Raw genomic sequence first — 24,796 nt, forward strand, 5'->3', positions numbered from 1 at the left:
GTCCAATCATAGATCCACTTTTTAAAGTGTGGTAGAGTCTGACAGTATGTGCTGTATATGGTATGCTGCTTTCAATTCAGTCAAAAGGTCTTGGGAGAAAAACACACCAGAATCAGATGAATCAAACCAAACCCAGTAGAACCATCAGACTCTATTGATCCCAGTAGGAAATCCACCAGCTACCCAGCAGGATGGAAAGTACTTCCCAGTATAAGTATATAAGGTAGTTACCATCAGCTCCACCTTTACCAGCTGCAGCATTAAAGTGATGGACACAGTAATTAGTCACTATGATCCAGTATCAGAGACGTTACTGGGACACGGGCTGGGACACAAGAATCACTACGGCTACTTGTTATTCTTTAAGTATATTTGATGCTAATATTTTGGGGTTAAGTAACATTTTGCATGCAGGATTCTTACCTGTAGCAGAGTATTTTTACACTTTGTTATTGTTACTTTTACTTAAGTACTTGTTTGACCACTGCTGCTTATAGGACATTTGTTTTGCCCTTGTACTGGTTTTTCAGTAAAATGGTCAATGCAGGTCATTAATGGAGTATTATTCTACTGTCAAGTAACTACATTGGAGCACCACAGAGCAGATGGAGTTGGTGAGAGATAAATCTAATCCATTTGTGGGAAACAAGCATATCTTGTTTTTCCAGGCGCTGAGTCCAAAACCAGTTGCTGTGTCTGTGCCTGAAGAAGACGCTGAATCAAAGTGGTGTATTCTTTCTAAATGTAATTAATAACAAAAGACTTTAAAGGGAACAGTCGACAGAGATGCGAGTTTATGTGAAGACATAACTTTAACCAAAGCTTTCAAAAGCCCATTACAAACCTGTGGGAGGGGAAGAAGCTTAAAGGGTTGTAGTCTGGGATTTGGTCATTTAGTTTGTCACTTCCAAATAGCTGAAAGACTCACAAGAGACAGATTTTTAAAAAGGAATTTCAAAAACTAAAGAAGCAGAGGCTGATATATTCTGACCTTTGGTAAGGGGTGAATCTCTAAAAACCTGGGATCCTACATTTCCCATAATGCAAATCGCTAACTGCTCCATGCATGGCGTTTCAAACTGCATATCTCCTGCTTGTCACAGGCACTTTGCTATAATTAACAAAGGTCTGCTACAGCATACAAGGGTCATGTGACTGGACAAAGGCAGCTGAGCTAGCACTAGAAAGCTACTAAACGTTTAGCCAGTGCTTCATTACAATATTACAATCATATGGTGCTGATAGTGGTGGTAGTAATGATTATCTCCATGGTGTTACATGATCAATCAGACCGAAATATCTCAGCAACTACTGGATAGGTTGCAATGAACTTTCACACCCAGGTCAGGCTGTGATTGGTCAGCAGCGCGGAGGTGAGAAAACAGCTGTAGTTCAAACTTCTTTCTCTTCTACTTCCTTTTTTAAATTTTTCTACACCACTGGCTCTTTTGCTTTTAAAATGAACAACCGAGTACAACACTACGAGTGTCATCCTGGCATGTGCACCGCTATCCTCAATCAAATTTGACTTGTACAGCACCTTTCATAGAGCGTCATGCAATTCAAAGTGCTTTACAGAACTGACGAGCTGATAAGAACCGTGAACAGTAAAAACACCCTGACACTAATGCATGTCACTGATTTTTAAAAACATAAAATGTCAAATAATCAAATGATTAAAATAAGATAAAAATGACCAAATAAAACATGAACACCACAAAATAAGTGAATAGACAGAATAAATAATACTGGGTAAACAGTAGGTTTTAAGTTTGCAACACTCAGACCCTGAAGCTTTTAAACTAAAAGAGTCTCGCACTGTGTGACTTTCTGCTTTGTGGCCTTTTCTAAACAGCTATAAACACTGTGGTCAGACAACAAGCTGTACAAGCTGTTCTTCTGTCTGAGCATAACCAGACTTCATCTTGTTTATTCTCTGTCCATTCGTGCTGTGTATGCAGGCAGGCAGGTTCCCATACAAATACACAATGTGACTAATAAAGCCTGCTGAAATTCATGCACAGCTACTGGGTTTTCACATTTCTCAGGTCCAGTATATCTAGGAAAAGGCACCATGACTGTTTATCTTGTGGTTAACCTGCTGGCATCAGTGAGACAGTCTGCGCTGAGTTCGTCTGTAAATAGCTTCTGTTTCTGAGGATTAGTGAGAGAGAGAGAGCCTCTCACCTGGATCAACACGAGGAACACACACACACACACACACACACACACTTTTAGTTTGTATAGTGGTGTTGGAATGACACGGGGAGGCCTCTGGTCACATCTGTATGTAAATATGTCACAGGAGTGAATAATTAATACCAAAGTGTGAAATAATCCTGGAATGTTATCGTGGTCTTTGGTGTGTATTTGTCAAATGTAAAAAAACTATATGTGCACAAAGATACAAACACATTTACTATAATGAGATACATATAAATCCGAAGTGAACAGAACTTGTGCTAAAAACTCTTCGAAACACTAAAAGAAAAGGAATAAAGGACAAAGTTACTACTAAATAAAAATGTTAAACTTGAAATCTGTGAGAAATAGCTTTAGGATGTGACTTTTATTAAAAGACAACATTATTTAGTGCTGTTTAGATGATGACTAAATTAATCTACGTCACTAAATTAACCTTCGGCCACATGTTGTGTCAAAGGGAGCATTTTATTTGAACCTGATTTAATACCGACTCACAGATGATTAAATTGTCAATGTAAAAACACTGAAAACGCACGTGTTTCCTCTCAGCCAATCGGTGCAGTGATTGTCCGACTCCTCTGGAGGCACGGCAGCTCATTTAGATCCACTTATTGAGGACGTCATTAAGCTGCTTACTGCAGCAGGTGAATGGAGGCAGAAACTGACAAAGATGTGTTTACACGGATGTTGGACTAAATGAGACGGCAGACAGGATCATGACGACACATCTTCGTAGAAAGTGGATTGTACTGACTTGAAGGATTACGAACAATCCAAATTTTCTTTAGTCTGGAAGTGAAGTCTGGAGTTTGTAAGTAAACCTAGCAGCTGGCATGGAGTGCAGCGGCAAGGTAACGGCTGTGATCCCCTAACCCTGCACTTTCAGTTTGTCATATTGTGTATGGCAGAGAATAGCAGCCTGTTTGTCTTTCTTTAGTTCTGAGGACAAACACTAGCCCCTTAAATGTCTGACCCTAACCCTAACCCTTCACCTAAACATGACTCTAACCTGAATCCTAAAGCCAAGTCTGAACCCTTAAACAGTCCTTTGAGGGTGTGAGGACCAACCAAAATGTCCTCAGAATGCTGATGCAGAACATTTGTCTACCCAAAAAGGAAAACATGTACATGTGCACACACATGTTTGTACTTCTCTCTTTGTGAGGACACTCATTGACATTCCTTAGCCCTTTCCCTGACCTTAACCAGTGACCCTAACAAGTTAAACTCTGACATGACGTGATTTTTCTTGTCCCAGCGTTCACCGGTGTCTGAACTGAAGACACAGTTCTATTACCATGGCTTGACTTTCTAAAGATCAACCTGTGAACAAGTAAAATACAGAAGATGTTTAACCTCGTCTTAAGTGCAGACCTTTATCGCTCTGTTCCCACGGCAGGTGACGCCCCAGCTGATGCTGGCTGTGGGGACAGCTGTGATTGGCTCTCTCCAGTTTGGCTACAACACAGGGGTCATCAATGCTCCTCAGAGTGTGAGTATTTTGTTCTGTGAGAGATGAAGGAAGAGAAAGCCAAGGCATTTGTAAAGAAAGGTGTGAGAATGACAGTGACAGTAGGAGCAGATGCTTTACAGCTTCCATCAGGTTTGTCTGCTGCTTCCCTTTCACCTCACAGACCTGAGTTGTAACATCTGTCAGTTAACCCTTAAATGTTAGGTTTTTTTTGAAAACCCAAACATACAGAGGAAGGCAGGACTCTTTCAGCCCTGAGCAGTGTCTGCAGACGTCCTCCCCAACTACCTACAGACCCAACAACCTCCACAGAAGGATGTGGGAGTTTGTGTGGCAGACGACAATGTCCCCGTTGCCCCAAATATCAGTGGAAGCTTCTGTATCATGGACACCACAGTTTGTTCCTTCATCATGGAAATAATGCAGATATTCACCCTGCACGGCTTCTTCATTTTGACAGAGATCGTCTTTTATGGGGTGCCACAGAGACGTTTAGAGGCAAAACAAATGCAAACTTTATTCATTTAGCACATTTCACACACAGAGGAAGCCTTACACTGCTACTACTGACACAAAGGATGTAATGCTCATTATTATAAAGGCAACAGACACATGTTTGTAAAAGCGGTGAGAAATGAATCCTTGTCACCAGTTTGAGTCCTGCCGGGACCTGTGCATGTCTCCCCATGTCCCTTGGCAGCTGACAAGCTCCTGATCCTGCCTGTTGTGTTTGACAGTGGTCTGACAGAAATCTGAACTGACAGGAAGCAGGTTAATGAGCTAATGCAGCACTTTGTTGAAGGCATTAAGGATTAAGGAGATCTGGTTTAGCAGTGGACTACCAGGTGGACTACTGCCTGAGCTCACGTCACCACTTCAGTTCATCACTACAATAACATGTGATGACACAATGTGGGAAAACTGCAAACAAGGTGGGGTTATCCAAAATAATAGTGGAGTGGTTCCTTTCCAACACTGGAACATTTCACTATGATTAATTAGTTCAAGGCCACTACAAGAAAGTGAAAACTCTGGTGACTGTTTAATCTAGATTAGACAACGTGCACATTGGTTTAGTCAAACTCCAGCTGAGGAAGCTGCTGCCGCCTGCTTCATCATCGCAGTTCTGCAAGTTAGGATGCTAGCATTTGTAAATTAGCGCTATGACAGCACCTATATTACTTTACCAAAGTGTTTTCAGTTCAACTTTGAGCTGCTGGAGGAAAAGGATTCATCCTCCGGGGGCCATGTCTACGCAGCATGTTGTTCACTCTGAAAAAAAAATCTGAAGATGCTGGTGGTGCTGGAGGAGAAGTGGACCAACTGTGTGTTGTCTTGTGTTTCAGATTATTGAGAGCTTCTACAATGAGACGTGGAGCAGCAGGTTTTCAGAGCCCATCTCTCAGACTGTGTTAACAGCTCTGTGGTCGCTCTCTGTGGCCATCTTCTCCGTGGGGGGGATGTTTGGCTCCTTCTCTGTCGGCATCTTCGCCAACCACTTCGGCAGGTATGACTCTTCCTATGACCAACGCTATTCATTGATAAAAGGTGCGTTGTTGATGGATACTCTGATTATCTCTACAGGAGGAACTCCATGCTCATGGCCAATGTGCTCGCCTTTATTGCTGCTGCGTTCATGGGGTTCTCCAAACTGGCTTCTTCCTTTGAGATGCTCATCATTGGGCGTTTCATAGTGGGGCTCTACTCTGGCCTCTCCACCGGCTTTGTGCCCATGTACGTGGAGGAAATCTCCCCCACATCTCTCCGCGGGGCTTTAGGCACTCTGCATCAGCTCGGCGTAGTGATCGGCATCCTCATGGCACAGGTGAGATCCTCGAACCGTGACCAGTGTCTCTGTTTCACATCTTCAGCTCCTGTAGACTGAGACAGTACATGTCTAGTTCTGGTGAATGAAGTATGTACTTGCACAGTGACATGTTTTATGGCTGCTTCATTACTTTTAATGAAAATATTCAAGTCACCGTTGCCAGTCCTCAGTTAAGTCTCGACTCTGTCTGTCTCTAATCTAAACCCGAGACACACACGAAGACCTGCTCACAAATGAGTTGGCATCTTGTTCCCAGTCACTGTTGTATTTACATGCACAAATAATCCCCTCAAAATGCGATTAGGGTGTTCATGTCATGATGCTGACAAGTCACGTAAACGCTTCTGTCCAGCTGCTTGATAACGTTGTTTTTTTAATATTTTTTTTGCTAAGATGTTTCATGATAATAAAAAATATCTGTTGTAAGATGAGGTGCAAGGTCAGATGTGAGGGGGACAGAGCCATGCTGCAGGGAGGTGCTGCAAATATCGGCAGGGAGGGATGTAAGTGTCTGAAGGAAATATAAACAAGTCAGTGAGCTTATTTCAGTGCAGGTGCTGCTCTTCAGATCACTCCATTCTTTCTCCCATTATACCCATACAGAACATACAGCCTTGGCGCCTGTCTTCCCAGTTCAAACTCTAGAATGGAGAGTTGACAAGGTTAACAACAAATGCATGTTGTTTTCTTAAATGTCTGTAACAACAGTGCTTCAAGTCACAGTTCAACACTTTATTGATTGTAATCACCTTTGATTTCATCACACATTCATTGTCTGTCCAGTTCAAACCGAGAAGCCGCCTCCTCATACGTTACATAGAAGTGCTGCTGTTGAGACGTTTTCTCTTTAAGCACGACCTGGTCTCCAACACTCTGCTGACTTTGACAACATGTCTTTTAGTATATTATCAAGAAATAAACTTCATTCTAATACATACAGTCTTATGTTCAGGGCTTTAAGGTAACTAAGTGCACTGACTCGAGTATTGTAGTTAAATAAGTTTTAAGGCGTCCTGCTACTTCAAACTTCACTACATGATGTTTAGCATCATTACAGCATAATGTTTAACATTACAAACGTGACCTTTGCTGTGCAGCTGTGCACAGAACTCGATGGCTTTGCATGAACACAACAATCTAATTATCAGGCTAAGGCATTACTCCAGTTAAGATGTTTACCTGGGTAGTTTTTAGATGACTACTCAAAGGATGGGGCACAATGGACGACACAGAACCAAGCATTAAAATAAAACACTGGTAATACGGTCTGTTGTGTTTATGTTAATTTGTCTGGAGCGCCACCTACACTGCAAGTGTCCTGCTGGAACTGTTTTCATCGCGTTGAGCCTTTCCCCAAATATTCTGCACGATATTTTCTTAAAGTCAAATGCAGTTTGGTCAAGACACGTGCGGGATTGGTCTGTGCTACCCCCACCCCCCAAATCCTGCACATTGTTTCTTACATGTTTGCACTGACACAAACCTGGACATGGCTGTATTTTATATTTTACTGATGTGAGAATCATCTGGGCCCAGTCGGGGCTGCAGCTTTGGTTATGACCTGGTGCACTAGTACAGTACAGTGTTGTGTTGGGGATGTATAAGCAGGGTGCTGTGTGTGTTGTGTAGATCTTTGGGATTGAGTCCATCATGGGGAATGCCTCCCTGTGGCCCCTTCTACTGGGCTTCACTCTGCTGCCGGCGGCGCTGCAGTGCGTCCTGCTGCCTCTGTGTCCTGAGAGCCCCCGGTACCTCCTCATCAACTGCAACGAGGAGAGCAAAGCCCACAGCAGTGAGACACACACACACACATATGGATGCAAACTTTTCAATACAAATAAACAATCAGTTGTCAGTTTATTAGGTACAGCAAGCTAATGCTAAATCAGTCTAATCCAGCAGGCCTGCATCATCTCCCCAAAGGTGATGATGTTCAGCTGGCAGTGCTGGGAGCAGTGAGCTACGTGTGATTAAACCAGTAGTTCAGCTACATTCATATGTGCATAGTGATTCAAGTAGTTAAATTGCTCTTTTTGCCATTTTTTTGCATAGTTAACTACTGAAACCACAATAAGTTTGGGGTCATGAAAGGACTGATGTTTTAAACAGTTTATTTTACCCTGCTGCATGTGAGAAGCTGCATGTGGGCTTCTCATATTGTACAAGTCAAATGTTACAAAACTGACACGTAGGACAACAGACCCATTTTATGGACCAACGCTCTAGTTGGTCAAAAAAAGGTGCAATGCCAATATTTTTCTCTGTTGTTTCAGATGTAGTCAGATGATCCAGGTTGGTTTACAACAGAAATATAACAGTCCTTGTGAAAAGGCAGATGGGGTTGTTTTATTTACGACACATTCAGGTCTCAGGTAACAAACTCAACTCTTTTGCTGCCATGTGACTTTTTGTGTTATATTTTTGTACCACATGTGCACTGTGGCATACCAGTGTCTGTCCAGCGGACGCCACAGTAGAGGACGCTGTTTCCTGGCCAGAAGCACAGAAGCTGATCCACTTGGATATTTTCTGGACCGTCATGCTGGTGGTGTAATCATGGGTGGAGATAAGCACAAAAGAAAAAAACTCACTCTTAAAGGGCCAGCTAATTTACAGTACATAATCCAAAAGGCAGCGCACAGCCAGACAAAAATAAAAATAAGTACAACATTTACCCACACAGCTAAATTAATCTGCACAGAACGGGAATAAAATATAAGCTTTGCCTTGGAAACACAGTTAAGTTTATCGTATGGGATCGTATAGACAAATATGACAGTGTATTTTATATTAAAAGTATCGAATGGCGTGGCACAGGTCTCAGTGCGATAAAGCGTAATCTCCACAGACAGCTGTTTAAGTCACACAAACCCTGAGTTATTTTTCGTTGCAAACTCTTTCTGTTATCTGATGAGCATTCACTTTCATTTTGACTGACGCTCTGTATCCAGCCTGGGAAAATCAATGAAATCAATGAACCCATAGGCCACATAAAGACGATGAGAGGACATGACAACTGTTGTTGTTCAGTACATTTCTGTTGTGGGTCCGCGTCAGACTGGTGAACACTGTGAATGGAAACCCACTTCAGTAGCATTCAGGCCAAATCCACTCAGGCCATTTATATTAAATGATGTAAGAAGAGAGTGCTGTCTTGTCCACTTTTAGGGTTTCCCAGCATGCAACGGTGAACAGTATTGTTACATTTTGTGGTTATAAGACTTTTCTAAACACATATATAGCTACATGATAATCCATTACCAGGCTGATGTGGATGTAACTTGAACTCCTGTGCTCCAGTCTTGATGAAGCTGCGGGGCACAGACGACGTGAGCACGGACATGCAGGAGATGAAGGAGGAGAGCCAGCAGATGATGAGGGAGAAGAAGGTGACCATCCCCGAGCTGTTCCGCTCCTCCATCTACCGCCAGCCCATCCTGGTTGCCATCATGCTGCAGCTGTCACAGCAGCTGTCTGGAATCAACGCTGTAAGTCAAAGGAGCAAAGGGGAACCACAGTGTCACTGTCAGACAGATGAGGTCTGCCACATGGTACGATCCGACAACTGTATATGAACAGTAGATTTCTCTTCTTTTACTCCAGTGCTAAGACATCACTGCCCTGTCACCAGATGTGTACGATACATGCAAGAAAATCTGTGAATATCCATCTGCACTAGATTATTCTTGCCCACAACATAAACCAGACATACCTGGTGCCCTGCTGGCTGTAGCAGACTGCTGTGGTAAAGAGCAAACTGGGCCTAAAAGTGAAGCTCTCAACTGCTGCCATGACTTTGGATAATGACCGAATGAATGAGGTGGTGCGTACCAGTGGCCAGGATCAGTTTTGTGTGCAGGGTTTGGGTCCTGGAAGGTGTAAAGCCACTGGTCCATCATGTTGAATGGAGCCAGCTGAGGTGGTTACAGCATCTGATTTCCTGGATGCCTCCCTGTAAAGGTATTCTACACTGGGGTGACACCCTGGTACAGACCCAGAACATGCCAGAGGTAGTACACGCTATGTACAGTGTGTTCCATCAGGTCTGAGACAGAAAGAGCTGGGCTACCTTGCTTAGCCTGCAGCCCCCAGAACTGGACTAGAGGACCTGAGGTAGTAGCATTTGCCCAAATCTTTGAATTTTCATTACGTGTTTCATGTGTCATGTTGAGTAACATATGTAAGAATCAGGTAAATCAAGCCTCGAAGCAGACTGTAGTTACTGGGAGTCTGCAGAGCATCTCGTGCACACACTGCCACCAACAAATGTAAAGGAACTGTTCCCCGTGTTGTGTCACCCTCTTTAGGTGTTTTACTACTCGACTGGGATCTTTGAGCGGGTGGGTGTGTCTCAGCCGGTCTATGCAACCATTGGTGCAGGAGTGGTCAACACGGCCTTCACTGTGGTGTCTGTAAGTCCCACACTGTGTATCTCCAGGATGTTGGCAACACCTAACTCTATTCAGTAATGCCTAGCGTTCTCTGCTTCTCTGCAGCTGTTTGTGGTGGAGCATGTGGGGAGGAGACCTCTTCACCTCACTGGTTTGATGGGAATGGCAGTTTCAGCAGTTTTTCTAACGGTCGCCATGGCCTTGCTGGTGCGTTTTTCACGTCACCTTTACTTAATCCTTGAGGCTTTTCAAATAAAAAGACTGAGGGTGTCTGTGCTGTGCTCCCCAGGACCAGCTCAGATGGATGTCCTATGTCAGCATGGCAGCCGTCTTCAGCTTTGTAGCCTTTTTTGAAATCGGCCCCGGCCCCATCCCCTGGTTCATAGTGGCGGAGCTCTTCAGCCAGGGGCCCCGGCCCGCTGCCATTGCCGTTGCTGGTTTCTGCAACTGGTCTGCCAACTTCTTAGTGGGGATGTGCTTCCAGTATGTTGAGGTAAGATGGTTTATTTTAAATTGTATTGGTGTTGTACATTACAGTTTGTCATCAGTCCAGAAATGCCATTAACGTTCTTAAATGTTGACTGTCGCCTTGCCCACACACACTGTATCTAACAACATTATGTTGCTGTCGATGCAGCAACTCTGCGGCCCCTATGTCTTCATCATCTTCACTGTTCTGCTGCTTGGCTTCTTCGTCTTCACCTACTTCAAGGTGCCGGAGACCAAAGGTCGCACCTTTGAGGAGATCGCAGCCGACTTTCGCCAGTCAGCTGGTCAGGCTGCTGACAAGTACTTAGCCCCTGATGAGTTCAACACCCTCAGGGGGGAAGACCCTGACCTTTGACAGCTGCCACTCATTCACACATTCACATGCAACAGAACTACATGTTACACTCTGTGTACATTTTTTAAAACATGCAAATGTCCCATGAGCTAATGTTAGGATCAGTGTTACATAAGAGGTCTAGTGTTCACACAGGCTGTAATATGAGGACAGATGTCCTGACTGAAGACATCACTGTTAGTTTCTGTGGGCTCAGTCTGCAGCCCAGGACGTCTGTGGGCCTGCTCAGGCTTTCAGGGTCACCTGAGTGCAGGAGGAGGAGGAGGGTGGGCTTAGAATTTAAACATTTGGAGTTACGCCATAATGTTCTCTTCCAAAATAGAAAATGTCATCACAACATTTAAATTTCTCAGTTACTCTTTTCATGTCTGTTATGCAGTTGCATTTTATATTTGAAGATTTAAACGCTGCTTAAATTGAACCCTGAACGATGATATGGAAAACCCCAGATCCATGTGGAGAGAAGAGGAAACGGCAACCATCAAACCGTCTCGTGTCCTCGTCCACCACACTGGTTCAATGGCACCAACTAGAGGATTAATGCAGTCAACTCCTAATATTTACGTCTCACATGGAAATGCTAATTCATCTTTTCTTTGTCCTTTAATGTAACCACTTCCACCTTCACAGGCCTGAGCTTTGAGTTTTGTGAATTTAGCTTTGAGACAAACAACTTTTTGATCGTTCTGAAATATTTTTACTTCCAGCTGTTTTGTTTTGCTGTAGCTAAACACTCTACTGTCTTACCCAAAGAGTACAAAAGCAATAAACATATTGTAGCCTGTGTTTAAGTATTGTATATTGATTTAACATCTCTATTATAATCAAATACTGATACATTTCTATATTTAGTGTATATTTCACATCCTATTCATATGAGTGGATATTCACAGAAGGTTTGTTGCTGCTGCAATGACAGTTTCATAAAACCAAGAGTAATTTTTGATTGATAGGAAGTTTTTTACATTTGTACATGAAATACAAAAGGTAAATTCCAGTTGATGTGTCTGAGAAACACCTGTACAGGTAGATTGTTTTTCACAAACTGAATTAACTGAACCTGATTTGGATATTTTGAAGTTTCCGTGTCCTTCAGGTAAACTGCACAGCGTTTTAGAAAACTGATATAATGAAGCCAGGGTTCACTGAAATATTTCTAATTACAGTTAATAATGACACCTTCCTGACGTAGTTCAGTCAATGCTGTCAGGATAGTTTACTGCAGGTGTAAAAGGTAGTTAATGGAAAAATTAATCAAGGGACTATCAAGTCCACTGCTCGAAAGTCAATTGGAATTATTCTGAGAAAAAGTTATAATTGTGAGAATAACATTACAATTTTAATTTGAAAACATGTATTTTGCAAAGGATATTTTAGAAGGAAGGATTTAAACTATGTTGGTTAAAAAGAGGACTTCTGAAAATATTTAATTTGTAGAATATTTAATTACAAAAATTGTGAAAAAGAGAATTAATTAACTTTAAGCCCTACTTCTAAAAAACTATTAGGCTGAGCTTCCTTATATGTGGGGTGAAACAGTCATGTTCTCCAAATTAAGAGAATTACCTTATTTAGTGGACTAATATGTATTTTTATTCTAAATTTAATTTAGTTTTTAGCCTTATGTCTAAGAAAACTAGCCCTGTGATAGGCTGGCGACCTGTCCAGGGTCCACCTCTCAGATGGGATTGGCTCCAGCCCCCCATGACCCTCGTTAGAATAAGATAACGGATGGATCTAACAAAACTAAAGGGGGTAAACCTCCTTGAAACTAAACCCTGACACTAACCCTTAAACCCTGTGAATTACTTCATATTTAATTTAGAGACATACATTAATCCTTGCACCTGAAAAAATATTTAGACAGCAACAAACTATGTTTGTGTACTGCTGCTCAGTCCTAATGTAATAAAATCCCTCTGATGTAATAACCCTGGTCTGAGGGTGACGGTTGGTCCTATTGCCCTTGAGAAACCCTAATAAAATCCTTTAATGCTGTTAATAAAACCTATAATAAAAGGTTTCAATATGAAACTCTAACACAAACAAGTAAAATCATTTGAAGTATTTAATTGTGTGCCGTAAAAGTTGACAACCTTTGATCTAGATGGAAGTGAAGTGTTAAAAGTGGGAGGTGCTTAGGGCATTATCAATCAAAGGCCATAAATCACTCATTTGACACCTCAGTTTGACAGGCGGGGCACTTTATTACTCTCTGGCCTCCACAACTGCAGCTGGAGGAGAGCACCTGGCAAGATCCACAATCTTTCTCCTGCAGACACGTCTAGTACAAACAGAGAGGTTGAACAAATCAACAGTTTTACAACAATGCATCACTCAAAGTTAGTTTCTAGGTCAAAATACATGTGTAACACCCCCTCCTGGGTCACTGTAACATTACTGTATCTCTGGCTCTGCATCAGGCCATGTTCACACCAGTGATCATCTACTAGGTTTATCTTCAAACTGCCTTGTATCACTTTTATATTTGAATTACACATAAAATACTTGCAGTTTATTTATTAATTGTTCACAGTTTTATTATATCAGCAGTATAAACCAAGACAACACCACCATTTTGACATGTGACAGTGAGGAAAAGGGACAGGAGCAGCTGCTTCAGTTTCAGGTTCCTGGAACTGCACCTGCTCATGCTGAATGAGAAGGAGCCGCTGTCGGTGTTTTTAGTGATGCTTGCTGCATGAGCTGGGACACAGGCCCAGTGGAGGGATTGTCATGACATTCATGTTCCCATCAGGATGAACTTTAATAACTCTGGTGATCCTTTGACTTTTCATCCTTCAACAGTAACAACAGAACTGCTAGTGTGATTGTAGACTTTAAGTTACCTTGTATATAATTTAATATGTTTGGAGATAGATAATCATGACTAACACGCACAGGCATTCATTGGTTTAAATTAAACACATTAAACATTTCTAACTATTTATCACAGATGAATTTATTTGCAGGTCTGATTTATAGTTCATATTTTAAGGCACTGAGTCTTTCATAGAAGCTGGTATATTTTCTGATACTATCACAAGTACAGTGCGTCCTACATGTGATAGTGAGCTACATGATAACCTGACACGCTGGCTTGATGAACCACATGACCTGCAAACTGGGTTGCATAATACTCACTGTAGTACAACATGCAGGGAGAGGCACAGAGAGACAGCGGCTGTGCTGGGCGCCTGGTTCACAGAGTCCTCCTGGAAAAGCTACATCTGGGTCAGAGGCCACAGCCGGGCCTGAAACAGTTGCGGTATAATGAGGCTCCGGTCTGCGCATTCCTAGTCAGTCAGTATTTATGGTGCTGCTGATCTCACACCTTTCTGTAAGTCTAAAACACTCTTAGTGGTGCCATTTAGGCCCCACACTGTTCAAGTATTGGATGTCAATATGTGAATGTTGAACAAGTCTGGCTGATGAAATATTGCTCAAGAGTAGAGTAATGCTCAGGGAGCTGCTCTGTGAATGACCTTCTACAGTGATTTCACAGAGTACAAGGCTATGAGGCCGTGGAGGGTTTTAGCTAAAAAGCCATTCCCATACATACACTTTTCTGTTCATTCCTGGAGTCATGTGATTTGAAGTGTACCTACTGGAAGGACAGGCAGTCATGGGTCCCACAGGATAAAGGGTTTTCTTCTAGCACCACCAGCACATTGACCTGAGGTCACAAGGGCGCCATATTTCTTATTCAAAATGACAAGTTTGCACAGAAATGTCAGCTAGACTGTCATATTTGGTGTATGTGTGTGTGTCCCTTCATGCTACCCTCAGGATGAATTGCAATAACTTTAGTGATTGCTTCACTTAGCTAACGCTAACACTCAAGATGGCAGCCTTGGTAAACATTATACCTGTTTAGCATTAGCATGTTAGCATTGTCCTTTTCAGCATGCTGGCATGCTGATCATCGTGCCCAAGTGCAGCCTCCCAGAGCTGTTTTTATGACAAGCTTTAATTTATAAACATTTCTGTAGTAACAATAATGGTTGACATACTGCTAAAACAGAAAACGATCCAGTCAAAGTACAAAAAGAAGACACACTGGGGAGCGTAACAGGTTCTGGCATAGCCAAGTGCAGTACTGACTCAGGTATGTGAACACAGAAGAAATAATGAAATAACTGTGGCTTTTAAATTAAAAATTAAATTAACTCAAAAACTTATCGCATTGTGCAGAACCACAACAAATCCCAAAGGGAAGTGGTTACTGGTAATCAGCTTTTTTCCAAAGTAAAAGCTGCATTTCAACTAAAATGAATGTTTTTGTCTCTGTAACAGTGTTTATTTAGATGTTCCTTAGGGGTCTGTTGTGACGTTACACTGCCACGATTCAGCACCTCCCAACTGAGATGTGCAGAGTAGGTGTCTCTGATTTGGTCGACGCCTGAGTTCGAGGAAGCTTCTGGTGCGAGTAGTGCTCGGTGTCATCCCCATCACCTCACAGCGTTTCTCTGCATGGACGGATACATTCATTTGCAGGTTGTGAACATCCCCAGCATGTCACCTGGCGGCTGCAGGGTCATGTAGTACTGTCGTATGACCTGACCTTTGTACTTGTGGTTATGTAGTGTTGGTGCTTCACTTTAAATGCATGATCAAGTCCCTGTATGTCTCGCAGCAGTGCTCTATATTCATCAGCAGTACTGTGTGCCCCTCTGCATCAAACAGTAACACACACGTGCAGGTTATTTGCTGCACAGTACTGTACAATTATTTAATGAGCTTTGAAAAGCAGGCACAACAAATAAATAAGACATTTAAAACATGTTAAGGCAGCTGGTAGATAGTGTTAACTGTTGTCTGTTGTACACAGTAAAGTCTGCTTAACTCTTACTATCATCAGATTAAAATGTTTCACTCACACACAACATCTCTATACCAGGTTTTCATTCATAATGGTGCACATAATTAAAAATGATTTAAAAATCAAATTCAAATATATCCCATTTATTTTATCCTAGGAAAATAAAACATTCCTGAAGAACACTTTATAAATTATCTTAGCTTAAATGTTCACTATTCTTTTTCACAGGATTTAGTTTCCCATTAGTTGTTTTTCAGTCAGGTCTGAGCACAGATGCAGTTTCTTAGCTTGGAGTGCTGCTCAGGCTGAAGCTACTGATCATGGCGGTCAGAGGAATCCCTTCATTTAATGCTAAAAAACATTTATAAAAGGTCTTTAAAAAGTGAGAAGAACACTTCCTGCTCTAACTTTTAGAGCAGACAGTGCATAACAAACCGACAGTCCCAGAGTGTTGTGACCTTCACTAAAGGAGTGTTTTGATTTTATTCAGACTGTTCCATCGCTGTGAGCGGCTCTGGAGGCGCGTCGAGCAGCTCCAACATATCATCGAGGACCTGCCACAGACAGCTCCGCAGAGGAAAGTCATTGTCCACCAGATTGACCAGGAAGTAGTTGTCGTGAATATACTTGATGATCATCCGTGAGGGAGACTCGTCTTCATAGAGTTTGGCCCACTGTTCGATCCACAAGGCAAAGGCCTCATCCTGGGGAGAACATGGGGACAGGGTTGGTGATGGGATACTAACTGCACCGGGCCTGTCAGAGGAGGCAGAGTGGTCCTCGGAATGGCTGCTGACAAATACAATGTGCTTCTGATAAGATTCTGTTGTGTGTGTCCCCGTTATCGCTGATGTGCCAGTTCTGCCTCGTGGGTCTTACAGAGATTGACATCTTCATCAGCACCTGTATTTATCAGCGTGAACCCGACCAAACGGGGAAATCACCCCTATCTGAGCCGACGGTTCAGAGCGGCAGGAGCTAGTGTTTGTGAAACACTCGACGACAGTAAGTCTGGATTACAAGCTTAGGCAACATGACAGTTTTGGGGAGAAAAGACTTTTGGACAGTTTCTGCTGTGGTGGCTCAAACTGACCACTCTTTAAACACTGTCCTCTATGTATCATTTTAATTATATGACACATTGATTTGAAATTTAAGTGAGGCTATCATTTTTGAGAGGCAGTATTTTAGTGTGATATTATTAAAATGTAATTAAATACTTTATTTCCCCATCTACTTATTTAACCTTTATTTCACCAGGAAGTCCCGTTGAGATCAACATCTCCTGGCCAAGATGGCAGCCATACAAATTTACAACAATTAATCAATTGTTGAATTCTAAGTTATAAAATGATGGCACTATTTTTTCCATCTCAAAGTTTATTAATGCCTCTATGTTGGTACTTCCCAATTTTCCCATCATTTCCAAATTAATGTGGTTGCACACAATAAACAAACGTGCACTTTCTTCAGTGGGTAGGGGAGAAAACAATCACCACTAAACTAAAAATGTTTATTGCACCCCTTCAACTTTGGGGCGTTTATTCATGCCAAAACAAGAAACCAGGACAAGGGTCAAGATAGCAGGACCATCTCTGACCTACCTTCCAATACATGAAGCTGACCGGGTCCACTACCGTAGGCTGAACAATCTCCCTGCCAGGGAAGATCCCCCACGTCACAGCGTTTGGCTGCATGTCCGGGGCATTGGTCAGGTTACGGCCCTGCACACAAAACATCCATTGTGACATATTAAATATGTACAGTCACGCAGAAACACAGAGTGACTGATGCAAGCTGTTCAAACTTACATGCACATTAACGATGTGGTAGTTGACACGGGGCTCATACTTCTTCAGGACTTTGAGGAGAGCAGTCACACTTTCACTGGAGGTGAAGAACTCCAGATAGGCCTGGAAGATCAAGGCAACACATGAGAGAAAGGCTCTCTGTAATCTAAGGCACACAGGGCCAGGAGTGCTCCCACCTTCTGGAAGACGTAGCCTCCGGCAGGTCCCCATCCTACTACGGGGTCGGTGGAAGGTTTGCCGTTGATGTTGGGCTGGGAATTGATGGTGAGGACTCCTCGTCTGTTTACCTTCTCCAGCTCATCCTTCAGCAGATTGGTTTCTGGGGCCAGATGATCATCGTTCCAAGGTAAACACGTCACCTAGTGGAAGAGGAAGCCTGAGCCCGCCGTCGTGGTGTAACGTTTTGTATTTAATGACAGATAATGCTACACAACAGGAAGCACTTTCATATTTTGGTAACCATGGCACAGGTAATGTCCATAACTGTGTCTACACTACCAGTCAAAAGTCTGGACACACATTCTCTTTCATTTCAGTGGGAACGTGTCCAAACTTGGCTTGATGTCAGCCTTATAAAAATCTGTAGTGATGGCTTGTGTGGTTTGACAAGTCGTCGCAGTCACATCAGCTACACAGACTCATTGTAAGGACACAGGAGAACAACACACACATATAAACACCTGTGATGAACACTTTTGCCAATGAGCGTTTTCAGTCATCGCCTTAAACAGCATAGTCTCTTCCCTGCTGATTACCTTGTGTCCGTGGCGGTTTGACTGGCCTGTGATGTAACAGGTAAACACCTCATAGACGCTCTCCTCATTCATCAGCTCCTTGCCCCACATCTGCAGCAGTGCATCTTTGGACGACTTGCTCTTCAAGTAGAACAGGTAGTAGTCATTTAACTCGCCAAAAGCTGGAGATGAGGAGTTCCCCCTGAACAACAGCACACTGTTCAGTCAGTTGGCAGTGGGCTTCAACATCTCACTCAACAATATAAACCTGAATCCAAATTCATGAAGTAAAGCTGCTGATAGTCATTTAACACTAATGAATTAGTAAGGATTAGGTTCGGGCGACATGGCCAAAAATATTATCATCATACTGATCATATAATGCCAGTAATGATGGAAATGCATGCAGCACGTTCATTAGATCACAAGGACATATACTGTGTGTTACGTTGTGCACTACTGAACGTCATGTTTACAAGAAAACCAGAGGATACCTTCTGACTTTCAAGAGGAATATTCAGTTTTGGATTGAATCTGAGATAAATCATGTTTGTTATGCTTCTAAACAGTCATTACCTTCACACTGTACAGCCAACGTGGTTTAAGATTTATGCTAATAGGCTCATGTAAGCCTCTGCTGTGCAGCTACGCTACATGTCAGTAGTGGTGGCAAAGAGTGAAATATGAAACTGCACTTGCTGTGTCTGTGCTTCTTTTTGAGATTTCTAATGTTGGGTAATGAGCAGCGTTTGTTATCCAGTGTTAAAAATCAGATCCATTTCCAGAGTAGCGATGTTGTGTGACCTCTCCTGTGTAGTCATCGCTTACATGTATCAGCAGTGAAACTCCAGTGTTGTGGGCTAATAGGTTGATGGTGCAGCGAGTTGCTCAAATGCAGAACATTTATCGAAGATTACATCAGCTTATCATCATTACTGAGGAGGTTTTACTGTAATTATTACTGTGATCATTTCATTGCCCAGCCTTATGTGTAAGTGAGCTTACCATCTGCCATTGGGGAACTCATCCCAGTCCTGGGTTCTGTAAATGTAGCTCTTGGGTCTGGAAGCCCAGAAGATGGGTCTAACATCTTCCACCTTCCGTTTGGGATGGGCGCTCACGGCCCAGGGAAGAGGCCGCCTGTCAGGGGGAATGTAAAACATGTCTGCACTATTTCCAATCACAATGTTTAAAGTGCTCAGGCTCTGAGAAGTTGAACATCACGGATCCTGAATAGCTTACAAGTCTAAAATAAATCCATGTCTTCAGCTTTAGCTTCACCCACTGCTCCTGCTTTATGAGACAGGGCCCTGGACAATGACTCAGTTTAGCTGTTGAACTTTACTTCTCACATGTGAAGTGTTTTAGCTAATACACCGCATAAAAGTTGAAAACGGTTTCTTGGACTGAAAATCAATTTGATCATTGTATATTTGACTTTGCATCCACATACATGTGCAGCGTGACATGCTAAATGTGCAAAACCTTACTTTGTATGTTGTTAAAATAGAATAAAAAAGAGAAATGTATACTTCCATCTAGGAAATACTGTGGAGCATTTCTAGTGTTTCTTCATATGTGCAAATGTAAACAGGCCAGAGGGAAACTATGTTACACAAGTTATTTCTTTCTTTGTTAAAACTCCAAAACTATTCAACTACTTCTTGACGACTGACCTGGGATCTTCCGTCCACAGGCCCAGCTGTCGCAGCACCTCCACGGTGGCAACCTCTCGGTTCAGAGTGTAGAAGTGGAGGCCTGGCACCTTGCCGCTGTCCAGCAGTGCACGGCACATCTCTACTGCCTGTTGGATTCCATAGTTACGGATCGCAGCATCATTGTCTTTGATGGGTTCAATGACTTTGGTGATCTCCTCTGGCACCTCGAGCTTGGACAGCTTGACAAGCTGACGCAGAGACTGGTATCCCTGGAGAGGAACAGGGTAAAGTCCAGCTAGCCGTTTGATTACTGATAGCGACAACACATTCCTTTAAGGGTTCAGGCAGACACACTGGCTGCACATAAGGATCCATCTTCAATCTACGAACAAAACCCTTTTCCATAACTTTGTGACATGCACCGTTTTCTCCTATTCAAAAGTTCGGTTCTGGTTTTTCGGGTAAAACTTTCAGGTATCTTGTACACATGGGAAACAGTACATAAAGAGGTTTAGGACACATCTGTCTTTTGTGTTATTTAGTTCTGTAGAAAGGAGCAATGGTCTGCTACAGAGGCTCAAAAGGAAAAGGAGCTCAGTCATATATACACATTGGTCTCACAGGCAAGTTTCAGGGAGGATTAGATAAAAAGCACCCTGTTCTGAGTACACACATGCACCCACACTAAAGTAAGTTTTTGTCTTGAGATGGTGCTCAGAATCTGGGAGTGCGTACCTTTTCAAGGACAGTTTGTGCTAAATTTTCCATGACAGGTACCGACCAGAAACGTATCACCATAAACAGTGATATTCTTGAGGTGAGCTATTCAGCAAATCTCTCGGTAGACCTCTAATCTGGGACACCCCAGGAAATTCCATTGTCTTAACAATGTTCACTGCATTCTCAGAAACAACAAAACGCCATATTTTATTTCACCTAATCAGTAAAGCTGAGCTGCTAGTCTTTGTCCAGACAAATCTGATCCTCACAGTACCTGTGTATGACAGAGCTCAAAACAAGTCGGCGTTATGAGAAATGTACTCAACAAAACACTGATAAGAGATTCATCACAAATTAAAAACGCCATGCAGTCAGCTGTGGTTAATCCTCGGTTCTGCTTTTCCAGGTGCCTGTTACTCTAAGATTTCACAGTACAACCCCACTAGCAATCAATCTGTGATTCCTGCGTGACAACGAAAACAGTATTCGTGTTCCTAGAAGAAACACAGAGTTACCTGAATTGGAAAAATTCCAGGTACGATGGGACACGCGATGCCATTTGCTCTGCAGTCATCCAGAAACTTGAGGAAAGTCTCTGCCCTGAAGAACAGCTGGGTGATAACAAAGTCTGCTCCAGCGTCCACCTTCTCCTTCAGGTGTCTGAGGTCGGCCTCATAGCTCTCAGCCTCGGGATGGCCCGTGGGGTAGCCTGAGCACACCAGCATCTTTAAATCACTACTTCCACCTAAACTGTCTGCAACTGATCTGAAAACATACCAGCAACGCAGATGTCAAAGTAGTCGTCAAACTCTGATCGGATATATTTAACAAGGTTGACAGCGTAGTTGAAGCCTCCTTCCTCTTCCTCCCAGTCTGCTCCCATTGGGTCTGTGGAGATACCAGAATATCACAGCTGGCAGCCAAGTTGTGTGAGCATCTCTTATTGTACTCCCACTCTGATCTGGAATCATTCCTAGTTTTTCACAATATCTGACACTAACAGTGTCCAGTGAATCATCAGGCTAAGGGCAGAGACAAGCTGAAGTGAAAGAACTAGAACCAACGAAGGCCGACCTCTGTGTTGCCTCACTTCTGGACCAGTTGGGCTAAAAAAGCGACACTTGAACACATCACAAAGACAAAAGCCAACAGCCGACTAGCCTGCGTGACAGAAATACCAGATCTCAATCCAAACAAGCATCTGTGGGATGTTCTGGAAAGACAAGTCTGATTAATAGAAGCCCCACCTTGCAACTTAGAGGACTCAAAGGACCTGTTACTGTCATCTTGGTGCCAGATAACAGGACACCTTCAGAGGTCTGTGAATTCCATCCCTTGACAGGTGCATGAACTCCACAAGCCACACTTGGTGGCACAAGGAGAACCTGTATAATATTAGGCCAGTGGTTTGAATGTTTAACACTCAAACCTCAAAGCAAATCAAATCAAAGCAAATCAAACAGCAGCCAAAGGATTCAACCCATGAAATCGTCAAGTGCTTCAGCAGATGATGGAGTCTGATGGGTGTCAGGGCCGCTGTGAGGGAGCATATCTGACACTGCAGAATAAAGTTGAAATGTTATGTTTTTTTACTCATAACATTCTGATATTGAATCTAATTTAAAACTTTACTCTAGTATTATTATTATTATATGATTTTCTCAACGGGATGCAACTAGTTTTGGGATTTCCCCATTAAAAGTAGATCTAATACTGCGTTCTAAACTGAATAGCACTGAGTTAAGCCCGTCACTGTCTCTTAATCAACATTTTACAGATGTGTTACACCACTGTGACTGAATGCCTTTGCATTATAGACACCAAGAAAGACACTACCGTATGTAATGTGACTTTAAGCAGCAGGTTTCTATGCCACACGCTCCAGACAACCCTACTGGTGCTCCCCTCTTTACTGAGGATTTATTCTGAATTTAGGCATGTAGACAAGCACCACCTCCTACCTCCTCTGAGTGCCATGATGTTCTTGAGGCCCAGGTGCTTTGCTTTGGCCAAATGGCCAGTGATCTTCTGTTTGGTCTGGTTGCAGCAGGTCAGGTGGAGGATGGTCTCCAGGCCACAGTAGTTGACCGCTGTGCTGGCAATCATCATGGATGAGGTTTCCTTGTCTGAGCCTGGGTCCCCTGCGGGGTGCCAGGTAATGTCGATGTACAGGGGCCCCCCGGAGCCCATGCGGTCAAATCTGAAGAGCAATCAGATGTGCACAAAGAAAGGGCCCAGTTGTTTGATAACAATGTTGTTGACTAGTTAGTGATAATGCAATGTTGATTAACCATGACACTGATCTTTGTACTTTCCCTCTCTTTTATAGAACTTCAGTAAATTAGGTCACTGTAACATACCATGTAAACTCGGTCTGGAGATGCAGGTGCAACACAAACTCCATGAAACATTGCTGTAAGTGTGAATGTATACATTGCAGAAAGCCTCTTAAAGCTACTGGTCCACCTTTGTTCAACTAGGCTGCATGACAGAGAATGTGGAACTTGTGCAAACACAAACACGTTATTTTTTAAACAGGCTTACAACTTTTCACAAAGTTGTTTAACCAGGTTTTTGTGTCCAACATTTCAACGTGCATTTTGATTCTAAGCGCCTGCATGAAATATTCCATTCATGTCCAGTTTGATTCCACATGCCTTGAAATGAGGTTGACAGCTCCACCGGCTGTTCGGGGAGGAAAGAACTCGAGCGAGAACCAGCGGTCCCCGGACTCCATCCTCCTCCGCATCTTGTCCCGCAGCCTGTCACACCGGTCTGCGTCCAGCACCGGCGTGGAGCACCGGGAGCTCTCCTTGGAGCTCTCCCCGCCGCTGCAGCTCGCCCCGCTGGAGTCGCTCTTGCATGATTGCCGACTACATCCGCCTCGCTGGTTCACCATGCTGACAAATTACACTGAGAAGAAAAGGCAAGACATCTGTCTAAGATACTTGGGCTGCACTTTGACAGCAAGAGAACAAACGTCTTACCAAACCCTATTCAAAATCCCATCCAGTATTGTTGACGAGCTAAAACGTTAAACTATTCTCAATATAAATTCCCAGCACTTGACAGAATAAGAGAATTTCAAATTAAAGGTACGTCTTTAAAATGCTGCTTGCCTCGTGCACAGGACCACCTACCTAGTCTCTTTACAGCAAAGATGTAAAATAGTGTATAACTGAGTTTAGCGATCGCCATAAAACATCACGAAAGAAGGAATCATTAATCACGAGCATTTTAAACCAAGGTATACCGCACATGTACGCGCACACGTACGGGAGTAGTATGGTAGTTGCAGTAACCTCTACAAAGGCTGCTCCCTCTCCTACGGCTGCACGAGCGATGCTAGTCAAGAATGCTACGTTAGCTGCACTAGCTTGGAGCTAAACACGAATGATGTATGTTTGCGCTAGAAAACAAATACTTGTCCCACCTCTTCCAGCCGGTTATCTTTGTGTCGCTGTGTCCCAAACTTTATTCTATACAAGACGAGCGGTGCTCGAACATGTGAAAGGAAACCAGAGGTGCATCCAAAGATATAGTGTGGAGGGCGTCAACGAGCAGGTGCTGCCTTTTTAGATGTACGAAAACCGATACTCGACACAGCGAATGAGAGCAATAGACGGTTCATTCGTCGTTTGGATTCAGGAAGTGGCTGTAAAGATAGTTTTATCATTAATGAACCTTAAATTCTACTGACTGTTTATCAGTTAACATTTTCCGATTATACGTTCGAGTTTAACAATGTAAGCTTTGCTTAATGTTTATCTTGTTTTAGTAATTTTGTTAAATTTAGTTGAAATTAAAACAACCCTGTCAACTAAGAGAGGTCATAACAAATGTTAAATGTTAATTATTAATACGTTTGTTATCTGGAAAGTGAAACTGAACAGTTGTTTCAACTTAATGCCGTAATGACGGCTTTCGCAATTGGCCCTAAATGCAGCATTGACTACACGAGCTCGTTCATAATGATCTGGGCATGCGCAGAATCAATCGACAGGATTATTGCCGATTATTACATGATTCACGGGGGACCCCGTTCAGGGATTAAGCGGTATGAATGAATGAATTACATGATTCATCCCCGAATCTTGGGATCTACGGGTGTGGACACTGTGGAGTGTTTCCCTGGTCCCAGTAGAAGAAAATGTCCATTGCAGGATTTGTCTCACTGATATTGTTAAAATCGTTAATTTCCTGTAAGAAAAAAGCAAGTTTCCAATAAAGCAGCCTAACATAGCCTAATCTTTTTTTTATGCAGGACAAAAAGGTTGAATTTCATGTAGGCAAATTATTTTTTACACAAATG

The 24,796-nt window shown here is 42.8% G+C and overlaps 2 protein-coding genes across 3 annotated transcripts; one reads left to right on the forward strand and one right to left on the reverse strand.

Annotated features, from left to right (window-relative positions):
- Positions 1 to 4,316: 4,316 nt before the first annotated feature.
- LOC109975067 (solute carrier family 2, facilitated glucose transporter member 1-like) lies at positions 4,317 to 11,484 on the forward strand. Its single transcript, XM_020625585.1, has 9 exons — positions 4,317 to 4,608; positions 5,023 to 5,183; positions 5,261 to 5,501; positions 7,134 to 7,296; positions 8,805 to 8,992; positions 9,812 to 9,916; positions 10,001 to 10,102; positions 10,185 to 10,388; positions 10,533 to 11,484. The coding sequence occupies exons 1-9, from the start codon at positions 4,579 to 4,581 to the stop codon at positions 10,737 to 10,739; spliced, it is 1,401 nt and encodes a 466-aa protein (XP_020481241.1). The 5' UTR covers positions 4,317 to 4,578; the 3' UTR covers positions 10,740 to 11,484.
- Positions 11,485 to 14,584: 3,100 nt separating this feature from the next.
- On the reverse strand, positions 14,585 to 24,112 carry mthfr (methylenetetrahydrofolate reductase (NAD(P)H)). 2 transcript variants are annotated; one of them, XM_020585300.1, is made up of 12 exons: positions 23,918 to 24,112; positions 23,142 to 23,397; positions 22,446 to 22,684; positions 21,262 to 21,372; positions 21,000 to 21,193; positions 19,783 to 20,033; positions 19,112 to 19,246; positions 18,128 to 18,308; positions 17,549 to 17,731; positions 17,373 to 17,474; positions 17,166 to 17,285; positions 14,585 to 16,265 (listed from the first exon to the last, which is right to left on the reverse strand). In XM_020585300.1, the coding sequence occupies exons 2-12, from the start codon at positions 23,381 to 23,383 to the stop codon at positions 16,044 to 16,046; spliced, it is 1,980 nt and encodes a 659-aa protein (XP_020440956.1). In that variant the 5' UTR covers positions 23,384 to 23,397; positions 23,918 to 24,112; the 3' UTR covers positions 14,585 to 16,043. The 2 variants fall into 2 exon arrangements, with proteins under 2 accessions (XP_020440956.1, XP_020440957.1); XM_020585301.1 differs by lacking the exon at positions 23,918 to 24,112 and adding an exon at positions 23,625 to 23,762.
- Positions 24,113 to 24,796: the final 684 nt, after the last annotated feature.

This window comes from Monopterus albus, unplaced genomic scaffold, assembly GCF_001952655.1.
Source record: "Monopterus albus unplaced genomic scaffold, M_albus_1.0 scaffold361.1, whole genome shotgun sequence".
Lineage (NCBI taxonomy): Eukaryota > Metazoa > Chordata > Actinopteri > Synbranchiformes > Synbranchidae > Monopterus > Monopterus albus.